Source organism: Leptonychotes weddellii, chromosome 12, assembly GCF_054177405.1.
Source record: "Leptonychotes weddellii isolate Sample4059 chromosome 12, ASM5417740v2, whole genome shotgun sequence".
NCBI classification, from domain to species: domain Eukaryota; kingdom Metazoa; phylum Chordata; class Mammalia; order Carnivora; family Phocidae; genus Leptonychotes; species Leptonychotes weddellii.
In genome coordinates, this window is record NC_138380.1 from 29,216,471 (window position 1) to 29,242,546 (window position 26,076).

The 26,076-nt window shown below is 37.9% G+C and overlaps 1 protein-coding gene across 1 annotated transcript in view; it reads right to left on the bottom strand.

Annotated features, from left to right (window-relative positions):
- Positions 1-26,076, bottom strand: part of CFTR (CF transmembrane conductance regulator) — a 157,264-nt gene that overhangs the window by 121,995 nt on the left and 9,193 nt on the right. Inside the window, exons 2-3 of the mRNA XM_081800915.1 lie at positions 6,979-7,089; positions 2,968-3,076 (exon numbers count right to left, since the gene is read on the bottom strand). Of these exons, the coding sequence (XP_081657041.1) occupies positions 2,968-3,076; positions 6,979-7,089 (220 nt within the window). The remainder of the gene's footprint in view (positions 1-2,967; positions 3,077-6,978; positions 7,090-26,076) is intronic.

Consider the following 26,076-nt stretch of genomic DNA (forward strand, 5'->3'; position numbering starts at 1 on the left):
AGTCCTGGGAGGGGTGCCGGAGGAAGACATGGAAAGTTAACACTAGTTACTTTGGGACTTTCCAATATGCCTCTAAGCTACATTTTGATCTCAGTGGGATTCCCCCCATTGCTTTTATTCAGGGGCTCCTCAGCCCCGATGAATCTGCCTACTTCTCTTTTCACAACTATTCCTTCGACCTAGGCTTTCTCTTCTCCCACAACCCTGCAAAACCTTCACCTGGGAGCTTTTAGAAATACAGAACTTTAGGGTCTCACCAGAAACCTCCTAAATCAGAATCTGTAGCTCAGCTAGATCCCTGGGTTACTGGTATGCATATTAAAGTTTGAGAAAAACTGCTCTATGTCATTAAGAGTTAATATTTATTTTTATATGTTTTTAAATTTTTCCATATTATCATTAAGGAAAAAATCAAACTAAAAAGTTCCCTCAATGTGGGCCACCCAACCCCTCCCCTTAGATTCTAGCAAAAGTCAGATACATTCAGTGATAATGGTGCTTGTCTACCTGAATCAGAATCACCTGGGGACCTTGATGAGGATACTAGTATCCCAGGGCCCATCCCAAACCAATTAGATCACATTACCTGGCGTGGGGCTACTGGATACTTTAAAGAGTGATATAAAAACTCCTTATATTTCAAAGAAATCTAAACCCCAAGAACTTCCAACTCTGTTGGAACTGAGGGAAGGTGTAGATTACCTTCATTCGGGTAGAGAGTACAAGGAAGTGTGTTTTAGAGATGGGGGTTCTATTAGGGAGTAGAAATAGGATATAGGGCGAGTTTAGGGAATACAGCGTGCAAGTCACTGCTGGGGTTAGAGAGGGAGCTACATTTGGGGAGAGGTAGGAGTGGGAAGGAAGATGAGAAAGGGGTCCTAACAGGTATCTAGAAGAAGGAGATTTGCTGGAGCTAACTGTCCTTAGGTAGCCAATCATGTAAAAGGGAAATACATAAGTCAAAGCCTACTCCAGGGACTATCTGTGTGCAAAATTCCCCAAAACACTCTCTTTTTCTTAGCAGTGGGCTTGTATTCAAGTCCCTACTCAATGTCTTTGTCAAAACATAAGGGACAAAGATCTTCTGCAATACAGACATGGGACTTGGGAACTCCAGCAACATTAGTACTAGGACTTCTACTCTATGTCCTTAACCTTCTTGGGGTTTAATGAATAAAAGGAGTTTGACCCAAGTTGCACTGACACACATCTCACCTTGATAACGGAAATATGCCCAGAGCTGCCTCCGACTCAAGAAGGGATCACCATCTTCTCTCAGTGATCTGCTTACAGAACTCCCTCCACTTGGCTTGCCTCTCACTATCCTTAATTGACTCTCATGCTCAGCTTTCCAACAGCCTGTTTCTCTTCTATGCTAGGAGTCTTAAATGTGAAAGATAATGTTAATCAATGGAAGCAGCATGTGATGGAGACCATGACTGAGGAGAGACTGAGGAAAACTGTCAGTCCTACCATAGTCCCAGTCATGACATAACAAGTGTTGGAAGTGTCATTCACTTCAATCTGACAATAACTTATTGAGAATGTTACATTCTTATGTATGACCAGAGTGAACTGTACTTCTATACACTGACTCAAATGTATACAGTACAATCATTAAGACAACCAACAAAAGATTTTTTTAATTAAGTCAAATAGAGCCAGATGCTATGGATAAAATTGTTTCCCAAAGTTCTGAGTGCTCTCAGTGAGAAAAATCACCTCAAAGACATCTTAAAAGATAATTAATTCTTGAGCTGCCTTACTCATACTTACGAACAAAATATTTTCACCCCCAAACTGTTGCAGGTTTCTATAGGAATAGAGAGGTAGAAAGATTAGATGGACGATAGGTAGGTAAATAGGTAGGTAGGTAGGTAGATGTGGGTGGATGGAAGGATGGATAGATGGATGACAGATAATTTCAAAAGCCAGAAGAATTTTTCCAGGTGATTGTCAAGAGCATTACAAAACGTTCTGGATCAAAATGTGATCATCTTTGTCAAGATAAAATTTTAAATGCATTTTTTTTCTTGGTATGTACAAACTACAAATTCTTAAAAACATGCAACTTGAATGGCATCTTTTGGGGAGACACTAGACACTGTGGTACTGCTAATTCTCCAGTGCGTGCAGACCAATATGAGTACAACACATGTGAATCCAGATGGTACTTCTACCAGAGCAAATGTTGTACACTGCCTTCACTTAAGGACTAAATAAGTTTTCAACCCATCATTGCCTTTTACAGGTTACAACCAAGGATATGAAATGATGCTCTGGTGATATAAAAAAATAATAGATCCGAGTCACATTTAACAGCAGCTGGGAAACATCCCAGACTACACTTAAATACCAGAAAGCCTGGGGCTTTCAGGCATGGAGCTCTCTTCTCACTGATGGAGACATTAAGAGACTGAGAAAATATATTGCAACCGTACCTCACTGCCAAATTTTAAATGTTTGCTATTTTTTCTTGAAACTCAGTATGCAGATATGATTTCAAAATATTACAGATATCCATGTGGATAATTGGCTAAACTTGACCTCATTCTTCTCCTGACATTGTATCTTGAAATTCTACTGTCAAATACAGAAAAATAAAAGCACCAGCAATCTCATATACTAGTAAGATAACGTGATTTGGGATCATAACAGAAAATAAACCTCTTCAAAGAAATTTATTTTACTGAACCTATTCATTCATTCATTTATTTATTTACTTATTTATTTCTGAACCCACTTTAAATTGTAGATTGCCACCTGCATTCCAGGACACCTTAGTGCATTTTTACTTGTCTCTACTAGAGTTTTAGTGGTTTCTTTGTATTTGGAGTTGAATTAGTCCTTTTATCTGAACACGAGATTACCCTAGTCATAAAAATGAATATAATTACTTTGGATTAATAAAATCATAATAATGAATATACTTATTATCCATAATGAATTTACAAATGAGATCCTTACCCCTAAATATAGTAAGATTCCATAGAACATAAATCTCCAGAAAAAGCATCGCCGGACAGCATTAATGAGTTTGGGGTTTTTCTTTGATGCCAGCTCTCTGTCCCATTCTCTGCAAAAGAATAAAAAGCGGGACCAATAAGTTGCATGTGCAAATATTTGAGTTTTAGTCTCACAACGACATCCAAGGAGATTAACCCAAGTGACTGAAGAGACAAAAAAAACCTTGTAGAGACCTTCCAACACCAACACTCAGTCAGATATTTGGCAGAATTTGATGCGTCACTATATATCAATTTGCGGGGAGTTGATTTCATGACAAGGTCAGACTTTAGTATTAAAGGAAGGTTCTGGGCTTCTTTAAAGCAATGCAAGAGGTGGACAAATAAAGTATGGCTCTTATGAATATACATTACTGTGCTTGGTACAAAGTGAAAAATAAACAAAAATTTAACTTTTTTCCCCCTTCACCTTTTGATCTTTACTTGTTTAGAACTGTAGTAGATTTTACAAAATTTAACTGTCCAAAAAAAAAACAAAAAAACAACAACATAAAAAGTCAGGTGGATTTTTCTGTTATTTAACATTAGAAAAACTTGTCTAAGTGGCTGTTTTTAAATGTAGGGGTATGAAACAAATACTGTCAAACTTCATTTTCAACTATTAAAGTCATTTATTAGAGTAAAAGTCTTTGGGAAATTAGAAGAGAATCAAATTCTATATTTTCTGGTAGGAAAAGAGACCACATAGTCTGAAAGAATGGTGGTATCCAATAAATCTTCTTTTAAAAACTGTAAGTTCATCAGTGTATTATGTTTACATAAGAGCCACTTCTATCTGTTAATGAAAGCCCTTTCTCTTCCCAAGTGGTTAAAACATGTCTCTAAATCTTACCCTGATCTTCATTACTAAACTGTACAGAGATGAAAAGTTTCACAGGCAAGAACTCGGTAAAGGTTTTGCCTTTAATTAAGAGCTATGTCCATTACTATTCATCTGTGATTATCAGAGGTGGTTTTAAGTTACCCCAAAGGAAGAACACACAACTGAGGTGTGAGGGCAAACCTGGCATTCTCTGTGCACTGACTCTGGCTGCCCCAAGAAGCTTACTATCTAAAATGCCCAACTACCCTATCCCATCTACCCACCTCTCTACTCTTTCACTCACACACAGGCCTTGCTCCCGTCCATATCATTCAGTGACTCACAACAGGGTAAGAAGCTAAATTTGGAGGCAGATTCAGCCTCTTTTTCAAAGGAAGAATGAGTCAGATGAGAAAGTCAGGAAAGACAGGTGATACCTAGACCAAAGAAATGGTTTCAAGGTGGGAAGAAGTGGTCAACATGAAGTCATATAGGAAGAGGCCATTTTATTTTACATTAAGAGACCTCTGGTGACCCTGGTCAAAGTCATTTTAGCAACATGGTAGACATGGAAACCATATTTCAGGGACCTGAGGTGTAAAGGAAAGGTGAAGAAGTGGAGAGATCAGGAAAGCAGAGAAATAATAGCTATGAAAGAAGTGGGGAGGGGGGAAGAATGAGGCAGCAACCTGAGGGAAAGGCAAAGTGGGAGAATTTCTTTTAATGGGTGGGATTTGAACAATGTATAGCCTGAGAGAAGGAATGAGCAGGGAAGAGGAGGTGGTGTGGTTTCCGCAGCACCATAACAGACCCAGTAAGAATCCCAAACACTGAGAGTTAAATCACAAAGGAAGAAGCTCTATACTTATCAATTTTGTAGCTTCTCATGGAACGGAGGTGCAGTTTGCACAGAGGGTAACGTAAAGTGTTCAATGTCGCAAACTGAGCCAAATGGTCCAGTGTGCCTCAACTATGTGGTAACCACCTAAGGACCTTTGTCATAAGGCAGTTATGAAATGTGAGGCCAGGGTCACTTTCCAAGGATGCAGAGGTACAAAGTACTATAAATGGTGTGTCACTCTTCCAAAATGTTTCCATAAATTCTAAATAACAATTTTATTTTTTTATTTTTTATTATAATTTAAAAATTTTTATTTTTTAAAAAATAGAAATGCATAGGGTGAAAATAGATACAAAATAAAGACAAAAGTAAGAAAGAATTTATGGACTTCTACTGGCACAGAGTTGTTGAATTGAAAAAAAAAAGGTATGTTTTTAATTGAATTTATATGGGAGGTACAATAAAAACAGGAGAAAAAATTCTAGGCCAGATAATCCTACAAATTCAGGTGTCCTCTATTTGGCCACAAATACAAATTTATCCGGAGTACACAGTCTTTTATTAACCTAGCCCTTCTCTGATTAATCTTTCCCTTGGCATCCCTTCAGAACTTAGGTATTCAATATCTACTGTTCTATTGTGAACTTGCTGATATACCTACGATGTATTATATTTATATATTTTATCTCTGCAACAGTATTACAGGTTTTTACATAATGCTAGTCATTTCACATTCAGTTATCATTCAGTCAACAAATATTTATTGAGCATCTACTATATGCCAGACCCTATTCTAGGCACTGGGGGGGAACATCATAAATAAACCAAATCAAACCAACCAAAATATCCTTGTTTCATGGCATTTCCACACAGTACGTGCTCAGTAACAGGAATTGGTCCTTGATCTTGGAAATATGAATCTATTATTCCCACTAGCCTGATTCTTTGAATAAAACCAAGAAAAATAAGGCTGAATATCTTACTTTGCCGTGAAAATATTTATTTTATTTCATTTTATTTTTAGATTTTATTTATTTATTTGACAGAGAGAGACACGGCGAGAGAGGGAACACAAGCAGGGGGAGTGGGAGAGGGAGAAGCAGGCTTCCCATAGAGCAGGGAGCCCGATGTGGGGCTCGATCCCAGGACCCTGGGATAATGACCCGAGCTGAAGGCAGACGCTTAATGACTGAGCCACCCAGGAGCCCCTGAAAATATTTTTTAAAGGGAAATGAGTTTAATGAAAATAAGGTAAACAAATTACAAGCCTCAACTTTTTTTATTTTGGAGCAATCATTTAGTAGCTACTTTTTCTTTTTCTTTTGTTTCTTTTTTTTCCTTTGGTCTAAGGAATGAGTGTGTGACCCTAGAGTCTCTGGGATTTTTCACATTTGGCCAGGGAGAAAGGGCTCTTTTCTCTGTGGTTTGTAAAGAAATGAGCTGAGTTCTAAGGACCCGCTGCATGGAGGAATCTGGTCTGAGAGGATAAAACCAGCACAAGCAAATGCCACCAAGTGGCATCAGAGTCTCTGGTTCCACTAAGTCTCTGAGGCCAGTTCTCTGCCTACACCCCTCACACAGGTAAGCTACAGGAGCCAACAAATTCCTTCTATTTACTTAAGCTAGTTAATTGGGTTTCTGTCACTGGCAATCAAAAGGGTTCTAACTAATACTCTCAGAAAAGGGAACTCTGAGAACTTGTCCACAATGGGAAGCACTGATCCTGAGGAGGTGATTAAGTGCAGATCTGCGTTAGAATCATGGCTCTGTCAGTCATTAGCTGGAAAATTCCATCATCTCTCTGAGCCTCAGTTTGCTCTCTGAAAGATGGAAGTAATGATGCTTTCCTCCAAGAGCTGAGAGGAGATACTATACCTAGCATTCAATATGTACTCGAAAATATGAAATATTTACATTTTTTTGATATCCAATACCCATTACCTTAAGACTTCCAAGTATGTACATTCATATTCACATATTAAGATTTGGGAGGCAAATATACACGATTGGCTTCATAAAGATGCTACTTCAGTCTTCACAAAATCCACTTAAAGTTCTTTAAAGACAGGTAACTTAGAATTATTTTTCAGAAAAAAAGTCATTCATCAGGAAAATGGTTAATCTTTCAACCTTTCTTGTTTAATTCTTAATTGGTCAAGACTTCAGCAAGAAAATAAAATGCTTCTATTTTAAATATGCCATTTTAAGAATTATGCCATCTAATAAGTTAGCTCTCCATCATCTAGAGTATTAATAATTAATAGTATTAATTCCACCTGTCAACTAATGAACAATATGCATTAACATACCTTTCCAATTTTTCAGACAGATTGTCAGCAGAATCAGCAGAAGGGATTTGGTATATGTCTGATAATTCCAGGCGCTGTCTATACCCTTTTGTCAAAATTGGTCTGGTCCAGCTAAAACAAAGAGAAGGGACCGATGTAAATATTCACTTGATTTGGTCTCCAACATAGACTTGGAATCTGATACTATTTTACATCTTCTGGCAGGTGGGAAATGCTGGGTGCATAAATATGAGAATAAAATATTCCAACTTATAAAAACACCAGTGCTTCATATCTTATAGGACACATCTGTATAAAACACCAATACCTCTGAACTAATGTGACTGAAAGAAAGGATCAGGAATAATAGTAGAATCCTTCCCAGAGGAAAAAAATCTATACTAAAAGTATTCTTTAAAAAACAAAACAAAAAAACAACAACAAAAAAAACTGCCCCAGGGGCATCTGGGTGGCTCAGTTGGTTAAGCATCTGACTCTTGGTTTTGGCTCAGGTCTGATCTCATGGTCATGAGATCGAGCCTGCTTGAGTTTCCTTCTCCCTCTCCCTGTGCCCCTCCCCTCCCTGCTCTCTCTCTCTCTCTCTCAAATAAATAAATAAACCTTTTTTAAAAAGCTGCCCCAAATAACAAGATACTAGGAATTTATAAGCACTGAATACCACTTTAAATATAAAATGATCTATGAATGATAAGAAGATGGACCCTCAATCAATAGCCCTATACAATGTTGTTCTTGTAGTACATGGTCCTCAGCAAGAAGCTATTTGTTGAATGAATTGACTATAGCTGAAGGATTAATGAATAGTTTGTATTAATTCATTGACCTAATTATCACTTCTGAATCATTACTTGAGGGTGGGAATCATAGCTCTACGTTCTGTCTCCTCACCCCACAGCAGTTACACACATCTGCCCTCTACACCTCTAATAAAGAACAATTTATGATGGAAACTAGTGAAGCTAGTATGGTCAATAGTTAGACAGGATACCCCAGTTCTTTTCTTTTCTTTCAGTTATTTTCAAGTATATTATTTCCAACTAGTATGGATAAGACAAAATAATCTTCACAGAGATAAGAGTCTAGACGTAGGAAGCCCAAAACCTGGCCGCGTGCACGCAGTGGGGTGGTAGGCAGGCCCATCTTTAACCAGCCCTTCTCCAGGAAAAAAACAAAAGTGACTTAAGTCATTTGCCAATTTCTGTGGCGTAAATACTCCCACTGTGATCAGTTTCAAGCTACCAAATGTGAAGTCACTGAACACAGAGTTGGGAAGAGATACACAGTTGCATAATATAACATAGTATGTTTACCTTTCAGCTACAATGAAGGTAAATAACCTCAACAGCATAGATAATAATAAAATGTCAAATTAGGTAGTGACAACTTCTGAGTTTTTATTACCTTTGTTTTAATATAATTCAATTATACGTTTATATCATTTAATTTTTAATACTAGTTTTACTTAACAACGAGCTCACAAACTTCCTGAAAATTTAACAATCTGCTCAGCCAGAAAGGGCCAACTGCAGAAGATCACTGACCGCCAGATGGTTGAAAGACTAGAGACAAGGGTAATGGCATTGAAGACAGAAAGGAAAGGATCTATAGAAGGCCTAGTAAAAAGGAAAATATACTCCATCTATTAACAAACACTGCATGTTTAGTATATTTAAGATTATGATACCAAGTTTACAAATAAACAGAATTTTACTATCTGTAAATTCCAAATACCATAAGACATTTGCAGGAAATTAAAAAATAAATCTTTTCATCTCTTTAAAAAATATATAAGCATACACCTTTTGGTCCATATCTAATATCTGATGATCATTCCCATGAATGAGTCTCAAGCTCATTTTAAAGTAATATAATTTGTTGGCTGCCTCTATAAAAAGCTTCCCTGTGTAATTTGTGTCCATTTTAATATGTATATTACACCTTGACATATAGGTTTGATTATCTAGAGTTCCATAGCCCAGCATCATCAAACTAAACGTATTCAGTAATATTAAAACTCAAGTTAGCCATTTACAATTATTAATAAAATTCAGTGTTTCCTGATAGGTTTACCACAGTAAACCCATATTTGTATCCTGAAATAGAAACTTGGCTTAAAGTGAAGAACTAAAATCAGTTGACCTTAGGCTGCCTAGCAATCACCAGACTTACCCTAGAGAAAAAAAAAATGTGTTCTGATAACTGATAACACTGAATGAAATTTCTGCTCCAATGAGTTCTCCATGCCTGCCTCAAGCCAATCTTAGAAATGCAAAAAACAAAGACAAAACAAAAAATTCCCAGATATCTACAGTTAGACACTTTATGGAATATTAGTCATTGTAAAACTCCAGCCGCCACTCCTTTCGAATAATCCTGAGTAGGTTAAACATACTTGGATAGAATTTAGGAATGCCTGGTCAGGATTTCTACTTCCATATTTCTTTCATTGGGAATCAATGAGCATCAGGTGGCTCATGAAGCAAAGCAGGTACGCCTGGAACAACCCAAAACAATAAACCCTGTTCCTTCTCCTCTTCAAATTTGCTCCCACCGTCTCTTCCTCTCATCTCCAATTAATTTTATCCTTCTTCATTCATAACCAGTCACTATGTAGTGACAATGGACTTAAAAAATGGTCTTAGAAATTGTGACAGTTTCCAAAGTTCTAGTATCCCAGATGTACTGTTCTATTCACATAACTATACGAGGCTTCAGGTTTTATTGAGGAAAGATGCTATCACTTCATTTTTTTAAACACACACACACACAGAAGAAAGTGTTTTTAATTAATTTCATTTCTTAGGACAATACTTCCAATTTTGGCAGAGTGACTTGTAATTTCTTATAATGAAAATAATTTTTCAATCATCACCACGATTAAAGCCTTGGTTTTCATAAAACCTATCCCCCTAAAACCACATAATTAGAGCTTATAATCATTTTCCCATTTGACATTTGGCTTTTTTAATCCAACAGAGACATCTGACATTTTCAAGTGCTAGAATTTAAGATGAAGTTCAGGTGTTAGACCTTCTCAGTTCAAAATGATTTTGTCTGTATAAGGCAATCATGCTTCCACAGTATTTCACTATACATTTTCTTTAACCGGCCAAATGAAATAAAAGAGCAAATTCAACAAGTCCTGGTTGCACAACACTTCTCCCAAACACTGACAAACTGATACACTCAAAGACTAATAGCCTTTTTCCTTTTTGCATGAAATAATTAATACTTGAGGAAGTAAGTAGAAATTAAACTATTTTGTGTAGACAAATTTAAATATACCAGAGGTGTTCTCATCATCCAACTTATTTACCTTGAGTTTGAACTAGCCCAAATAATCTGGATAGTTCTAATTGAAGGAAATGTTGAAGTTCAACGCAGAGGAAAGAGGGGGAATCACTTGAACACACTGTGATAATCCCAGATTTCTGCAGCAAAGTGCTATCATTTTGCTTTGGGCTTTTTTTTTGGGGGGGGGGGAGTTGCTTCTTTTGTTTGTTTGTTTTTGTTGTTTGATAAATGGCTATGATGGGAAGGATTGATTTGAGACCAGAAGTCATTCTCATCTTTATAAGGATTTAAAGAAAAAAAAGTCATAGAAATAATACTTCAAATGTCACAGTTGTTTTATCAACTGAGATTCAATATTATCTCATAGATGTATTTTTCTCAGTGAATTTTAGTGAAAATAACACTTGAGACAGTAGTGGTATCTGGCCCTCAAAAGTCCTGTGTAAATCTTACAGGCTTCAAGGGTGTACCCCAAAGTCATAGCTCTGGGGTGAGGGTCAGGTCAGGGAGTCCTCATTCTCTGATTCCAGATGTGTTTAAACAGTGTTTGTTGCTTATCCATAAAATGGTGAATTTATAAGTAATAGCCACTTGAGTCAGCTCGAAAGAACTTTAGAAAGAACATGCTCTGCTAAAGATCAGCCATTTTTGTGCTTGAGAGTTAATTATTTATGAGGGTCTAATTTTACCAGGAGAACAGTAGAAGTTCTTTTTCTTTCTCCAGATGAGTGAACAGTATAGTAAATGTAGTCAATGAATTTTAGACAATCTAGAAAGATAATTAATTGCTGCTTAACAAAAAGACAATGATCCAATTCTGAAAAATCTTCTGGAAGTCCAGAATTTATAGCCATACAGGCATCCTAATATAAATTAATTTAACCTCATGCCTACAGAATCCAAACATTAAATAGAAAATATATCTGCCCATTTTATAAGATGCTTCTAAATATAAGTATATTAGGAATGTATGCATATTAAGGAAATGGCTGAAAAGATATTTTCTTTTTTGCTTATCTATATTCTCCAATGTTTAACTATGAGCATGTCTAACTTTGGAAATAAGGAGGAAGTTCTTTTTTAATTAAAAGAAGGAACATACAGTTATAATCCATTACTTGTTATGGCTATCCAACATAAACTTTCTAGTCAAATGTGGTGTTTTTTTTTAAAGATTTTTATTTATTTGAGAAAGAGAGAGAGAGCAAGCACAAGCAGGGGGAGAGGCAGAGGGAGAAGCAGACTCCCCACTGAGCAGGGAGCCAGACAGGAGGGCTCAATCCCAAGACCCTGGGATCATGACCTGAGCCGAAGGAAGATGCTTAACTGACTGAGCCACCCAGGCGCCCCTCTAGTCAAATGTGTTCTAACTCCATGATTCTCACATAATGTTCACTATCAGTGCTAATTTCCCACAAAATTATTTTTTTCCCCCTGATATGGTTGTCTACTACTTCATCATGAAGACTACAAATGCCAGTCACCTGACTCCTACTATAATCTGTTACTGAAGAAACTGAATCTAGGCTCTTACCCTGTCTCTATCATTTTCCAGTCATGTGACCTTGAAAAAGGTTCTGGATCTCTCAGCTACAGCTCCCGATGGAAAGAACAACTACCATGACTACTTCACCTGGTTTTCATGGGGGCCAAATTCAATGTTGTCTATAAAGCAGTACAAATGTACCTTATTACATGCTTCTTCATGTACGAAATCGCTTGGCTTCAGTTTAATTTTCAGAGCACTAGAGTTTATTATTACTGAGATTATAACAATAGTAACAGCTAAGATTAATAGAGTTTTACCACAGCCCTGCAAAATGCTAGGGATTTCACATATATTATTTCATCTGACCCCCACAACAATTCATAAGTCCTAGTATTACCTCCCTCTTACAGATGAGTAACTGAGCCTGAGGGAGCTTAAATAAATTTGCCCACAGAAGAGTTATAATTAAAAAAATAAGACTGTGATACCAAAGCCTACACTTGTACCAAATGTGCCATATTAGGACCAATTTAAAAAAAAAAAAAAAGCATACACTTAGATATAACACCAAAGGCACAAGGAACAGTAGAAAAAAATAGATAAACAACATCATAAAAATTAAACACTTTTATGCTTTAAATGACACTGTCAAGAAAGTAAAAAAATAACCCAAAGAATGGGAGAAAATTTTTGCAAATCATATATCTGATAAAAAGAGTTCTATCTCGAGTATTCAGGAACTCTCATAACTCAATAATATAAAGAAAACTCAATTTAGTCAGGGGCGAAGGATTTGAATAGAGTTTTCTCCAAAAAAAGATATACAAAAGCAAATGAAAGGATTTTCAAGCTCATTAGCCATTGGGGAAATGTAAATCAAAACCACAATGAGATACCAACTCACAGCCGCTAGGATTGGCTATCATAAAAAAGACAGGCAATAATGAGTGCTGAAAAGATGTGGAAAAATTAGAACCTTCATCCCCTGCAGTGGGAATGTAAAATGATGTAGGCACTTTGAAAAAATAGCCTGAAAGGTTCGCGAAATATGAAACATAAAGTTACCCTATGACCCAGCAATTCTACTTGCTGGTACAAGCCCAAGAGAAATGAAAACGGATGTCTGTGCCAAAACTTGTACACAAATGTTCATAGCAGCATTTTTTATAACAGGCAAAAAAGTAGAAATAATCCAAATATTAACTGCTGAATGGATAAATGGATATTCTTACAATTAGAATATTACTCAGTGATAAAAAAGAATGATGTACTGACACATAGCACAGCATGGACGTATCTTGAGAACACCACACTAAGTGGAAGAAGTCAGTCACAAAAACTACAAGGTTCCACTTACATGAAATGCCCAGAACATCAATCTATAGAGACAGAAAGCAAATCAGCAGCTGTCTGGGGTGGGGTAGAGGATGGGGACTGACTCCTTATAGTTACGGAGTTTCTTTCCAGAGTGATGAAAGTATTCTAAAAAAAATTTTTTTTTAAGATTTTATTTACTTATTTGAGAGAGAGAGAGCACAGACAGAGGATGAGAAGGAGAAGCCGACTCCCCGCTGAACAGAGAGCCCGATGCAGGGCTAGATCCCAGGACCCCGAGACCATGACCTGAGCCGAAGGCAGACGCTTAACCGGCTGAGCCACCCGGGTGCCCTGAAAGTATTCTAAAATTGATAGTTTCACTATCTGCCAAAACCATTGAATTGAATGTTTTAAATGGGTAAATGGTTTGGCGTGTGAATAAAATCTCAATAAACCTGGTATTAAGACAAATAGCATACAGAAATTGACTGTCAGTGTCGATTTTGGAAAGTTTTACCCCATTTTTTTTTTTACCCCTAGAACTCCTGAAAGGCAAAGTCATTGTTATAGTGACTTTGACACTCTAAGCCCTTTTAAACAGGTTAGTGCGTGGGTGGCTACCGCGAGTGATTAACACCCTTCCCGTGAGAGGATCTAAAGATTGGTGACATGCATCATAAGTGGTGCAAATTGCGTATTTCCTGCCCCCCAGAAGCAAGGCGCTTCACAGCTGAAACTACTACAAATACAGAAAAAGTGACCATGGCGATAATAGCATAAAGAAACTGAGGAATGGGTACCATTGACGAAAAACCACGTGTACCAGCTCGACCTAATTCACTGGATTTCAGGGATTCAATCAATTGAGACAACAAGCAATGGTACAAAAATTCCCACCCATCTTGAACGATAACAGAGAAGAAACAGAGCATTGTGATTCATAGCCTATGCCCATGTACTTTTTTTTTTTTTTTTAGATTTTATTTATTTATTTGAGAGCGAGCGAGAGAGAAACAGCATGAGAGAGGAGAGGGTCAGAGGGAGAAGCAGGCTCCCCGCCGAGCCGGGAGCCCGATGCGGGACTCGATCCCAGGACCCCGGGATCACGACCCGAGCCGAAGGCAGCTGCCTAACCAACTGAGCCACCCAGGCGCCCTATGCCCATGTACTTTTGAAAAGCAGCCTCAGAGTGGTATTCCATGATTTTTGTTTGCTTTTTATTCTGTCTGGGCATGAAGCCACCAACAAAGGCCACCAAAGTTATTGTAGCTGGAACAACTGGCTAGAAAGATAGGATGATTAACTGCCCTATAAAATTGCTGCATCCTATATAAGTTCACTCTTAGGAGCTCTTTACTAACCAAGAAAGACAAGTGACACCATCACTCTCCAATTTCTGGGTTTTATTTCCATTGGCAATAAGAAATATATTTGAAACCAAGAAAATAAGGAAGCGGGGAAATGGATTGGCCTTAAGATTTGACGGTAGAAATGCCACTGGGTTACTGGCTGGCATTTGTAAAAGCTGACAGAGAGAAACTTGTGTGACTGTCAGAACCGCAGCACTCTTACTGTTATTTTAGACAATCGCATTCTGGAGAACAGAGCGGAGCAGCGGTTCCAAGCATGCCCAGTGCGAGCTGAGAGGCAAAGAAGGAAAAGGAGTTCTGTCTCTTCTTCTCTCTAAGGTAGGAAAAAAACCTACTTCACATGAATGATACATTAAGGATATCACCCACATCATATATTGATTTAACGTTGGTGGTATTTGTTTCATAACTATCCCATTTACCTGGTATTCCCTCCCTTTTTCTAGAAGCCTGAATCCTTTATTGAAGCTCTTTGTTTGTTTGGACACCATGACTAGGACCCAAAGTAAACAGTCTCTGATGGGTTTCTGCATTCTTCAGCAATAAAATATCTATAACCTTTCCAAGCCCTGGTTTTCATTCTAGAGTAAACTCAACATCTGGAATCAAAGGGACTTGATTCTTCTCTGTTCAAGTGTCTCTCCCAGTGTGGAGATGATATGCCTCTCCCGGGGACAGCAATCCTCTTGTGGACTCAGGGGTCTATTTGGTACGAGCCGCCATAGGCAAAGCAGAAGCTAACTCAACACCTTCAACACCCAGATCACTTAATGAGCACTCTGTGCACAAGCATCACCACTTATCAGATCTTCTCTGAAATATGCTTGCTACTTACTGCCTTGACGAAACTTTTCCCAAAATTAAAAAAAATAAAATACGGTGTGATTCCACTCAACGCAGTTTATTCAAAGATGTTTATTCATTTGTTTATTTTGCTTGACAAATGGAATGATAAAACGGAGGTTGGAGGCCACCTTGGAAACGTTCTAAGATAAAGATCGTTAAGAACAAATGCTCCCCGGGTAACACTGATACATGCTGCATCAGGAAAACAAAGTTGACGATTTTTTAAATTCAGTCATGATACAGTTGGTATCGAGGGTTCTGCTTGAAATCATCTAACCAGATAAATGGTCAGTCACATTTTAGAATTTTTCTCATTTATCTTAACCTTCACTTCACTTTAATCTATTTATGCCGTCTGTCCTCTCACACTGTTACTCATGATTACTTCTCAGAATGATTCAAAGAGGAGCAGGGCGTTGGATTCAGACTTCCCAGCTTCAGATGATTTCCCGTCTTCAAACTATATGTGGAATTTGGTTATTGGCGGCATTTTAACCCGTTTTATACTCCTATTGCTATTATTTCACCCTTAGAAAGCAAATTGCAAATTATAGCATTGAAAGGTAAATTTAATATCCTCTCTCTTTCTTCTCCCTTCAGTGACACATTGCATGACTCAAGATTTAAATTTCAGATCCTGTTCCTAAGATGGTGGAGCAATGCTAATGCTATTTCTCATTTTCTTGGAGCCTTGATATTACGGGGGGGGGGGGGAGGGGGGGCGGGGAAATGACACTGACAATAAAACTCCTGAGAGGTTCAGGGAGGAGGAGAGGTGGCAGTACCCTCACCCTTGCCCCACTGTGAATCCCAGAAAAAAAGGAGCCTGACAGAGGCATGGAGCCAGCCAGTGGTTCAAGGCTGACCAAGGAAATAAAACTCTACTGTAAGAGCCTAACTTTAAATCCCCTTCACTTAATATTTACATCTTTTATCATATAAGAAACATATGGGTAAATAAAGGTCCATAAACACCCTAAGTAGCTTTTTTTACCCCCAACAGTAAAACACACAATAATAGATGACTGAATTATTAACTGATCCTAATAAGCAATTTAAGAGTTCAAAATGGTCACCTTTCCAATCAGGTCACTGAAAACACAAATCATAACACAAATCACGATAGTTTAGTGAAAATGATTTTATAGGCATTTAGGAATTACTGTGATCTTAAAATGTCATGATCTCTTGCTTCCATACACACTTTAGGAAAATGAACTTTCCAGGACATATCGAGCCAGATTCTCTTCCTTTTGAACTCTGCAGGAGTTCCCACTGGATGAAACCACTGGTGATAAGGGGGCTCTGAATTTTTAAAAGGATTCTCCTAGTCTCATCACCTAGCAGGGCATTTTTTGGTTTTGTACCAATACCAACTAGGGCCAGCTTACCCTGAAGAAAAATTAATAAATCCCTTGCAATAAAATCTGACCTCTGTTTCCAAGAAATGCACGGAAATAGTGTCATATAAATTATGTATGCATGAGCCTCTCTGCAATCCAGGTTTAATTTTCTTCCTGTGTGCTCCATCCTTGCTCGCACTTCCTCCACCTGAGCCATAACCACAAACTGTCTGTTTACTTGTCTAAAATCCCCCCTATCTCCAAACATCCTGCACTGTCAGCTCCATGAGGGCAAAGAACTTATAGATCTTTTCTTTTCTTGCTGTATCCCCTCCACCTATCATACAGCACATAACTGTCACTCAATTATTTTCAAAACTGCTAAATTAATGTTGCCACACTATATTTTGCTAGTTTATTTCCCTTATAAGACTAATTTCTTGAACAGTGTAAGGGTCATATAAATCTTTATATCTCCATTGTCTTCTCCAGGGTTTAGGACAACAACAAACAGAATAAATTAATGTATTAACTAATTACTCAAAGATGGGATGTCTAGGGCACCTGGGTGGCTCAGTTGGTTAAGCCACTGCCTTCGGCTCAGGTCATGATCCTGGAGTCCCGGGATCGAGTCCCGCATCGGGCTCCCTGCTCGGCGGGGAGTCTGCTTCTCCCTCTGACCCTCCCCCTTCTCATGCTCTCTCTCTCTATCTCATTCTCTCAAATAAATAAATAAAAAATCTTTAAAAAAAAAAAAAGATGGGATGTCTATAGCCTCTGAGGACAGTGATATGATTGCAAATATGTGCTGTTCAGCCAATACTTCTGTTCAAATGTATTAAAAGCCAAAAACAAAGTCAACACCTTCTCAAGTCTATGGTAAATGCAGTGCAAATGTCAAGGGGTCTATACCCTCGTATGCTATACCCTCGAATGTTAGGGCTTGCTTAGTGAACATTCTTAAATAACATTTCTGAGTCGTAACTTAAAGCCAATAATCATTTCTGGCCAAGATTATTTAATTCCCCTCAATAAAACATTTTCATATTTAACACCCTTCATTACCAAAACATTCTTCCAAATGTCTGACCTTCATTCTATCTATTCTTAATGGGGATGTACCAAAATTTTATAAATGGAAAGTAATTCTTCATTCTACCCAAGAGCAAATGGCCCCTTTTGTTCTACCCTCCTTGACAATCATGTCACTTGACATCTTCTGCATTATCTGCATGTCATTTCTGTACATGAGAGATGAAACACACATAGCTTTTTAAAAGGTTCATAAACAAGTGTAACTCCTTATGTGTATTACACTTTACAGTTTCAAATTGCTTCCATATTTTATTCTGTTTCTGAACACTGTTACTATTAGGAATTGAATTGTGTTCCCCCCAAAAAAGCGATGCTGGAATCCTAACTCTCAATACCCCAGAATGTGGCCTTATTTGGTGATTAGGATCTTTACAGAGGTGATCATGTAAAAATGAGTTCATTTAGAGTGGGCCCTAACCCGATACAACTGGTGCCCTTATTTAAAAAAGGAGATTTGGACACAGAGACAGAGACACGGAGAGAATGCCACGTGAAGATGAGGGCACAGGTCAAAGTGAGGCCTCTTCAAGTCAGAGAATGCCAAGAGTGCTGGCAAATCACCAGAAGCTGGGGGAGAGGCATGGGACAGGTTCCTCCCAGCCAAAGAAGAAACCAAACTTACGGACACCTTGATCTCGGACTTTTCGAATTCGGAACCGTAAGACAATAAATGTCTGTGGTTTAAACCACCCAGGTTTTGGTACTTTGTTACAGCAGCTCTAGGAAACTAATACACTGGCTCCTAGCAACAGAAAAACTCCATGTTAGGACAGTGCATGCAGAGGGACAACTGAACAAAGGGGATACTCTGAAGACTGAAGATAAGGTTAAAAGTTGGAGATAAAGCCAATGGTGGGGGTAACAGAGTGATGGGTTTTAAGGAGGGCACGTGTTGTGATGAGCACTGGGTGTTATATGTAACTAATGAATCGTTGAACTAATCAAAAACTAATGATGTACTATACAGTGGCTAACTGAACATAATAAAAAAAAAAGAAAAGCGAAAAAAAAAGAAAAAGCCAATGGCAAAGCACAGGCTGCAGATGTGGAATTGGGCAGGAAATTTGGGGGAATGTGATCTCCATAATTCAGAGAATTCACTGGGCCTAGTTCACAAAAGAGGAGGGTTAAACTTAGAGGAGAGAGGTATTTTCTTAGAGCCTGGTGGTGAAGATGAATAAGAATTAATTACAATAATCATGCTGATGGCAGTCTTTACCATTTATTAAGGAACGACTCTATGTCTGGCCTTAATTGCTGTCATTTAATACATGGAAAGTACTTAGTTTTATGTGTTAACTTAGAGGGTGTTTTGGGATGAGATTTATATTTAAATCATTAACTTTGGGTAAAGCAGATTGCCCTCCATAATATTGGTGGGTCTCATACAGTCAGTTGAAGGCCTAAATAGAACAAAAGGCTGGCCTCCTGAAGCAAGAGAGAATTCTCCAGTGTACTACCTTCAGAATAAAATGGGAACATTGGCTGTCCTGGGTCCCCAGCCCGCTGGCCCACCCTGCAGATTTTGCACTTGCCAGCCTTCATTATCATGTGAGCCAATTCTTAGAATAAATCATATGTATATAGGATATCCTATTGGTCTGTTTCTCTGACCTCTCTGACCCTGACTAATACACATAGTAAACACTCAATGAATGTTAGATATCATAATAACGCTGAGCTGTGTTAAATGAGGATAACTGATTGCACTGATGAGCATAATATCATCATCGGAAGATAAGTAAATTGCCCAATATCATACTGTTAATAAGTCACAAAGGATTATATATATAAGGATATATATAGGATATATAATAATAAGGATTCCAGCCAGGTTTGTCTGATTCCAAAGTACATGCTTCTTCCACTATATATTGCCACCTAGGAGTTGACAATAAGGATTAGACACAAAGTAGAATGTGAGACTATTTTCTCTGAGTATAGAGTGGGTGAACTAAGAAACTCAAGAGAAGGTCAAGGACAACCAATATGAAGGGAAGACAAGCTCAGTGGTTTTCAAACTGTGGGCCCCACCCTCTAGTGTTCCCCAGAGATACTTCAAGGAGCTCACCAACTTTTGATTTGAGGTGTCAATATTTTTAAGCATGTTTTACTATTTTAAAAATAGGAATTAGAAATATCACATATTCTCATATGTATTGTATGAAAATTTTAGCATACTGGATTCATCCAAACATGTTCCTGGACAGTCAGGTTAACTCACTTAGTGCCCACTATGGAGGAGAGGTTCCCCTGACACTCTTTGCACATATGGTAAAATATTATCATCTGTCATTGGTTATGTCCACACTGCAGAAGTGAGCATGTCCCTATGGATGCACTGAGCCAAGCTCAGTTAACAACCCACCGTATCTTTGGCATTCCTGCTCACACAAGGTCTCATCCCAGCCTAACAGAATTGTGCAATCTCCATGGAATGCTAACAAGTCACATCAGGTATCGTCATGGTTTTATAATACTTTGTCATATTTACACCACCTAATACAGTGACATGATTATAAAACTCACCATCAATTTAGTACTAGCCTTTCCAAAAAGAAACATTAAAAATAGTTTATTTAAAGAAAGTTTCAATATTATACACTTACTCATGCAATTACCTACCCCTTTCTCTTTAGTATCATAATTAAAGTTTTCTTCTAAGCCTTCTTTGCATTCAGATCAAAAATATTCTTTTGACTCACTCTTAGCTATTCACAGCTATGAATAGGGTTACAGTGACAAGCTGCATTCATAACACATTCACCTGTAGGACAGGCAGGATAATTTCAAGGCACGGTGAAGTGCTGAGCTTGGGCAACTTCTACTTTAATTACAGAGTCTGGGCTGACAAACTTCACACTAAATATTAACTGTTTCTTTCAAAACTAGTTCCCAGAGTAATCTTTCTCAAGAAATTTCAAGCAAGAAACTAAATTTAAGTTAAAAGTCAACCTTGTGAGGTGCAACCAGTACAAATAATTCAACTGAGGTCACAGGAATATATACCTTCAATATATTGCTAAGTTTCCATACTATAATTCATCCCTGGGCCTGATGGCTGACAAGTTTCCTTTGACATCAGTTATAAGAGGCATCTCAATTTTGAAACATAACATTGTGGAAAAGGCAAACATATAGGACCAAGAAAATGTGCATAAATGTTATATAATCATTTCAGCCCTTATTTGGGAGCAAGAAATTAACTATATCTTTGTATTTATGGAATAATGTCTTATATAGCCACTTTTATTTGTATATATTGCAGTTCCATGGTAGATTTCATTTGGAAACGGGGATTCACTGATGAAACTATTGTTTTTAAAAAATTGTGAAAACCAGTGCAACTAGGAAAATCCGAGACTTACATACACAAAGTGTCAAACATCAAGTTGAAGAACCATCTGGCAGGTGACTCTGCCTCTTCCTTCAGTTCCAAGAAACAGAATAAGAGTAAGCAGAAGACAAAAATGATGAACATCTAGGAATTGATGATCCCAGCAGGACCCCAATGAGGGTAGGTGGTAGGGGGGAACACTGAAGTGACTGAACCTGGGACACACCTCAGGGCTGAAGTTGGTAATGGGAAGAGTGGATGCAAAAACTCGGCAGAAAGCCTGGAGCAGTAGGTTTGATGAAGTGGAAAATGACAGGAAGGTGGATTTGGAAAACAAAAATAATGAAGGGTGGAGGCTAGTACCTGGATGGAACAAATCAGAATAAGAAGTGCAGTCTGGTTTTATACAACTGAGCTGTTCCCATGTGACAATGGTTGGCTACTGGCATGCTTTTTGGCTGACCACATCTTTCATTCTCCAAACGGGACATTTAGACTCTTAAAGACCCCATTAACCTAAGATAAGACAATGCTCTTTCCCCCGTCCCCATCCTCTCTTCTTCATCCCCCCACCCCTAACTCCAAGCAGCTTGTCACATGGACCAAAGTGGGAGGGCATGTTTCTGGCACTTCCAAGAAGAATAGAGTCTAATGCCTATTTAAATGATATTATTTATTTTTTTTAAAGATTTTGTTTATTTATTTGACACAGAGAGAGAGCGAGAGAGGGAACACAAGCAGGGGGAGTGGGAGAGGGAGAAGCAGGCTTCCCGCTGAGCAGGGAGCCTGACACAGGGCTCTAACCCAGGACTTTGGGATCATGATCTGAGCCCATGATGCTTAACCGACTGAGCCAGCCAGGCGCCCCTAAATGATATTATTTATAATGCTTGTATCAAAGATAATAAATTTCAGAGACAAGAAAATTAAGAAAATCTATGTAAGAATGAAGTGAAATTATAAAATTCACCAACTCCATTCTAGGCTTTTGGATAGTGTATGTACTGGTTAAGAGCAGAGTTCTGGATTTAGATCAGTATAAATACACATCTTGACTTCACAGTAATTAGCTTGTCCTTGTATAAACTCTTCATAATCTTTCTAAACCACATATTTCTTAGATGTAGAATCTGTTTGGAATTGAAGAATCCACCGAGGTAATATAGACAATCCCTGGTACATGGAAAGTGCTTAGTAAATGTTAGGAGATAGTGGGAGACCAAAGTACCGATTTCAAGAACTACGTGAGAGGAAATTTTGAATTACGTGGCACATTAAACTGTATCTAGGTTTCTATTGTTAATTTACTGAAAAAATGTCAGTAAATTCAAAATCCTCTTCTCTGGACACTAAGGTTGGGAAAGAGGACTGTTGGGAGAGAAGGTTCACGGAGCTGGGAGAAGATGGACTCGCCTCCATGTCCCCCATTTCATGATTATGTGGTGGAATCCTGTCATTTGTCCTCAAATCTGTAGTTTTCCAATCTTTTACTAAGGTTGAGAAGCAGTAGTTGGGCCATTTAAACACATTTTCTTACGACTGACCTAAGGGTTCCCAGGTTTTAGTAGACAAAAAGAATTCCCTGAACATTGAGAAAAATGTGGTTGCCCTCTCCCAGAGATTTTGACTTAGTAAGGAAGGAGTGGGATCTAGGAATCTGCATATTTGGTGTGATTAAGATACATATATATATCTTAATTTAAGTTTACTTAATTGATCATTAATTTAATTAACAATTCATTTAATAATTAATATATCAATATTTTTAAAGCAGGTATTTGGCAGACCAGTTTAAGAAGCACTTCCCTAAAGCTATACAAATATTGTTAATTATGAAGAGGCTCCTGATTTGCAGAGCACATGTATTTACCTAAAGAACTTCTTTATCTTATTTCTAGTTAGATTTCTCTTTCAACAGAATAACTAAACTTTGATCAAATTTCCAGAAGCAGCAGATTTGGTGGCTCATTGTTTTTTCATGATAACTTATACATATCTACTAATCCCAGAATTTGGCTCTGTTCTGCAGTAATTAGTGGCTAGAGTGACAGAGTATGACTTAGGAAAGACACGAGCTGTGTTGCTACCCTTAACAGCTTCAAAAACAATTGAATCAGGGGCACCTGGGTGGCTCAGTTGGTTAAGCATCCTCTGACTCGTGGTTTAGCTCAAGTCATGATCTCAGGGTTCTGAGACTGAGCTCCACATTGCGCTATGTGCTCAGTGTAGAGTCTGCTCAGGATTCTCTCCTTTTCCCTCTCCTTTCCCCTCTGCTCCTCTTCCCTGCCCCCCCCCCCCCCGCACAAGCTCGCACGCACGTGCTCTCTCTCTCTCTAATAAATAAATAAAATCTTCAAAAAAACCCCAATTGAATCAGCAAAGCTTTACATGAGTTCAAAAAGGCTGCCAAATTACCAAATTAATATCTCAAGGGATCCAAAGACTCTGTTCAAGGATTAAATCTGATATATGGGGGCGCCTGGGTGGCTCAGTTGGTTAAGCATCTGCATTCGGCTCAGGTCCTGATCCCAAAGCCCCAAGCCCAGCATCGGGCTCCCTGCTCAGCAGGGAGCCTGCTTCTACCTCTCCCTCTGCTGCTCCCCCTGCTGTGCTCTCTTGCTCTCTCTTAAATAAATAAAATATCTTTCTAAAAAATTCCAATATACATATCTAAATGTAATCACCTTATGTTTATATTTCATAGGAAATATTTTTTAATTTTAAAAAATACATCAATTTTTGTTGTCAAGGAATTATATTGTTGACTTCAAGTTCATTTTATTATGTGAGATGATCTTTATTCAGTCAATTTTATAAATCAATAAAGAACTTAAGCTTCCTTCATTAAATGGGTCAAGGGAAAGATCTATGGATGTATGATGGCATGTGTGCTCCAAAGGGAAAAATAATTACATCATTAAAAATATTAACATAAAAATTCTAGTAAAAGAATAATTAGAATGTATAAGTTTTGCTATATGTTCTAAGTTTTCAAAGTACTATATTCCTGAAACATACCAGACATTCAATATTTATGTTAAATAAATGCATGTATGTGTTCACGAATGACTAAAAATCACGTATGCATCTTAAAGTTATTACTTTTACATTAATGAGCTCATTTTGTAGTGATTGTCTTTCTAATAAAATTCCATTACATAAAACTTAGTTCTGATGTTATTGGGATGGCTACCTCTGATCATTAATTTTATCAGTTTATAAACTCTTCAGTGTGTGAATACAATTTTGGATCTCATTATAGGTATATACATACTTTTTAAAGTTTTTATTTAAATTCCAGTTAGTTAAAATACTGTGTAATATTCAGTTCAGGTGTACAATACAGTGATTCATCACTTACATACAACACCCAGTGCTCATCACAAGTGCCCTCCTTAATCTCCATCACCTTTTTAACCCATCCTTCCACCCACTTCCCCTCGGGTAACCATCAGTTTGTCCTCTATAGTGAAGGGTCTGTTTCTTGGTTTGCTTCTCTCTCTCTCTCTATCTCTCTCTCTTTTTAAACGTTATGCTCTGAATTAACTGATTTATGTAAATAACTAAGGTCTAACTGTTTTAATGATGTTGGTCCCAGTTGACTCCATAATGAAATTAACCCATGGGAGACTTAATGGCATTGTGCACTTTTCTTTTTTTTTTTTAATTTTTTTTTTTAAAGATTTTATTTATTTATTTGAGACAGAGAGAATGAGAGAGAGAGAGCACATGAGAGGGGGGAGGGTCAGAGGGAGAAGCAGACTCCCCGCTGAGCAGGGAGCCCGATGCGGGACTCGATCCCGGGACTCCAGGATCATGACCTGAGCCGAAGGCAGTCGCTTAACCGACTGAGCCACCCAGGCGCCCCGGGATTTTATTTTTTTTTTAAAGATTTTATTTATTGGAGAGACAGTGAGAGAGCATAAGGGGGCGGGGGGGCAATGGGAGAGGGATAAGCAGACTCCCCGCCGAGCAGGGAGCCCGATGCGGGACTCGATCCCGGGACTCCAGGATCATGACCTGAGCCGAAGGCAGTCGCTTAACCGACTGAGCCACCCAGGCGCCCCAGCATTGTGCACTTTCATTCACAATGCATATATACAAGCTATACATCGACTTTTCTGGATAAAAGAGAGTAACCCTATTAGATATCTGGTGAAAGGGGTAGAAAAGAGGTAATGTGAGCTTTTAGAAGTCAACCCTATCTTTGAGTTGAAAGGTAGCAGTGCTTTTGGTAATAAATATTTCATCAGCCTACTTACTATTTTATTGAAAAAATGTATTCAGAGATCCAAGACTAAAATGAATTAAAGATCCTCTTTTTTTAAAGACTAAATTGTGGTATATATATTTAGGAAGAAATTTTGGAAATAATCATTTTAATAACCTGATTTAAAATTAAACTATCAGGCACCCTGAAGACTAACATGAGATTTGAAGAGAAAACTATTTCAGGGGAAAAGTCTACCTATGGCAAAGTTGGTTATCATTGATCTTCTGAAGAAAAATGATAGTGTACTAAGCTGGAATTTCCTATAAAGTCCCATACATTACACAAGAAAGCAAAGGAAAACGATTTTCCTATTTTATGTTATACTTCAGAACACAGGGATTTGGTAAAAACAACTAATATTTTTATTCAAAATTAGACATTTTATCTTCCGAATACCAAAGTTTAAGGTACACATGTACAAGTAAATGTTTACATTTCCATCAAAAATTAAATTTCAGAAGTATATCCATAAACTGAATTAGTCAAGTTTTATTTAATTCAACAAGTATATGTTAAGGGCCTATTAGGCCAAGGAGTCAGACAGATGCTTGGTATCAAAAAAATGGATAAGAGCCTCTGCCTTGAAGGACACATCAAAAGATGCATATGCAAACAGGAAGTCAAGAAGAAATGGTCAATAGGTTCCTACGAGACAAAACTATTCTGAGAAATTAACTAATAGCTGTTCAGCTACTATTTTCCTCTTCGGAAAAGTCCACATTGCTTCACTTACT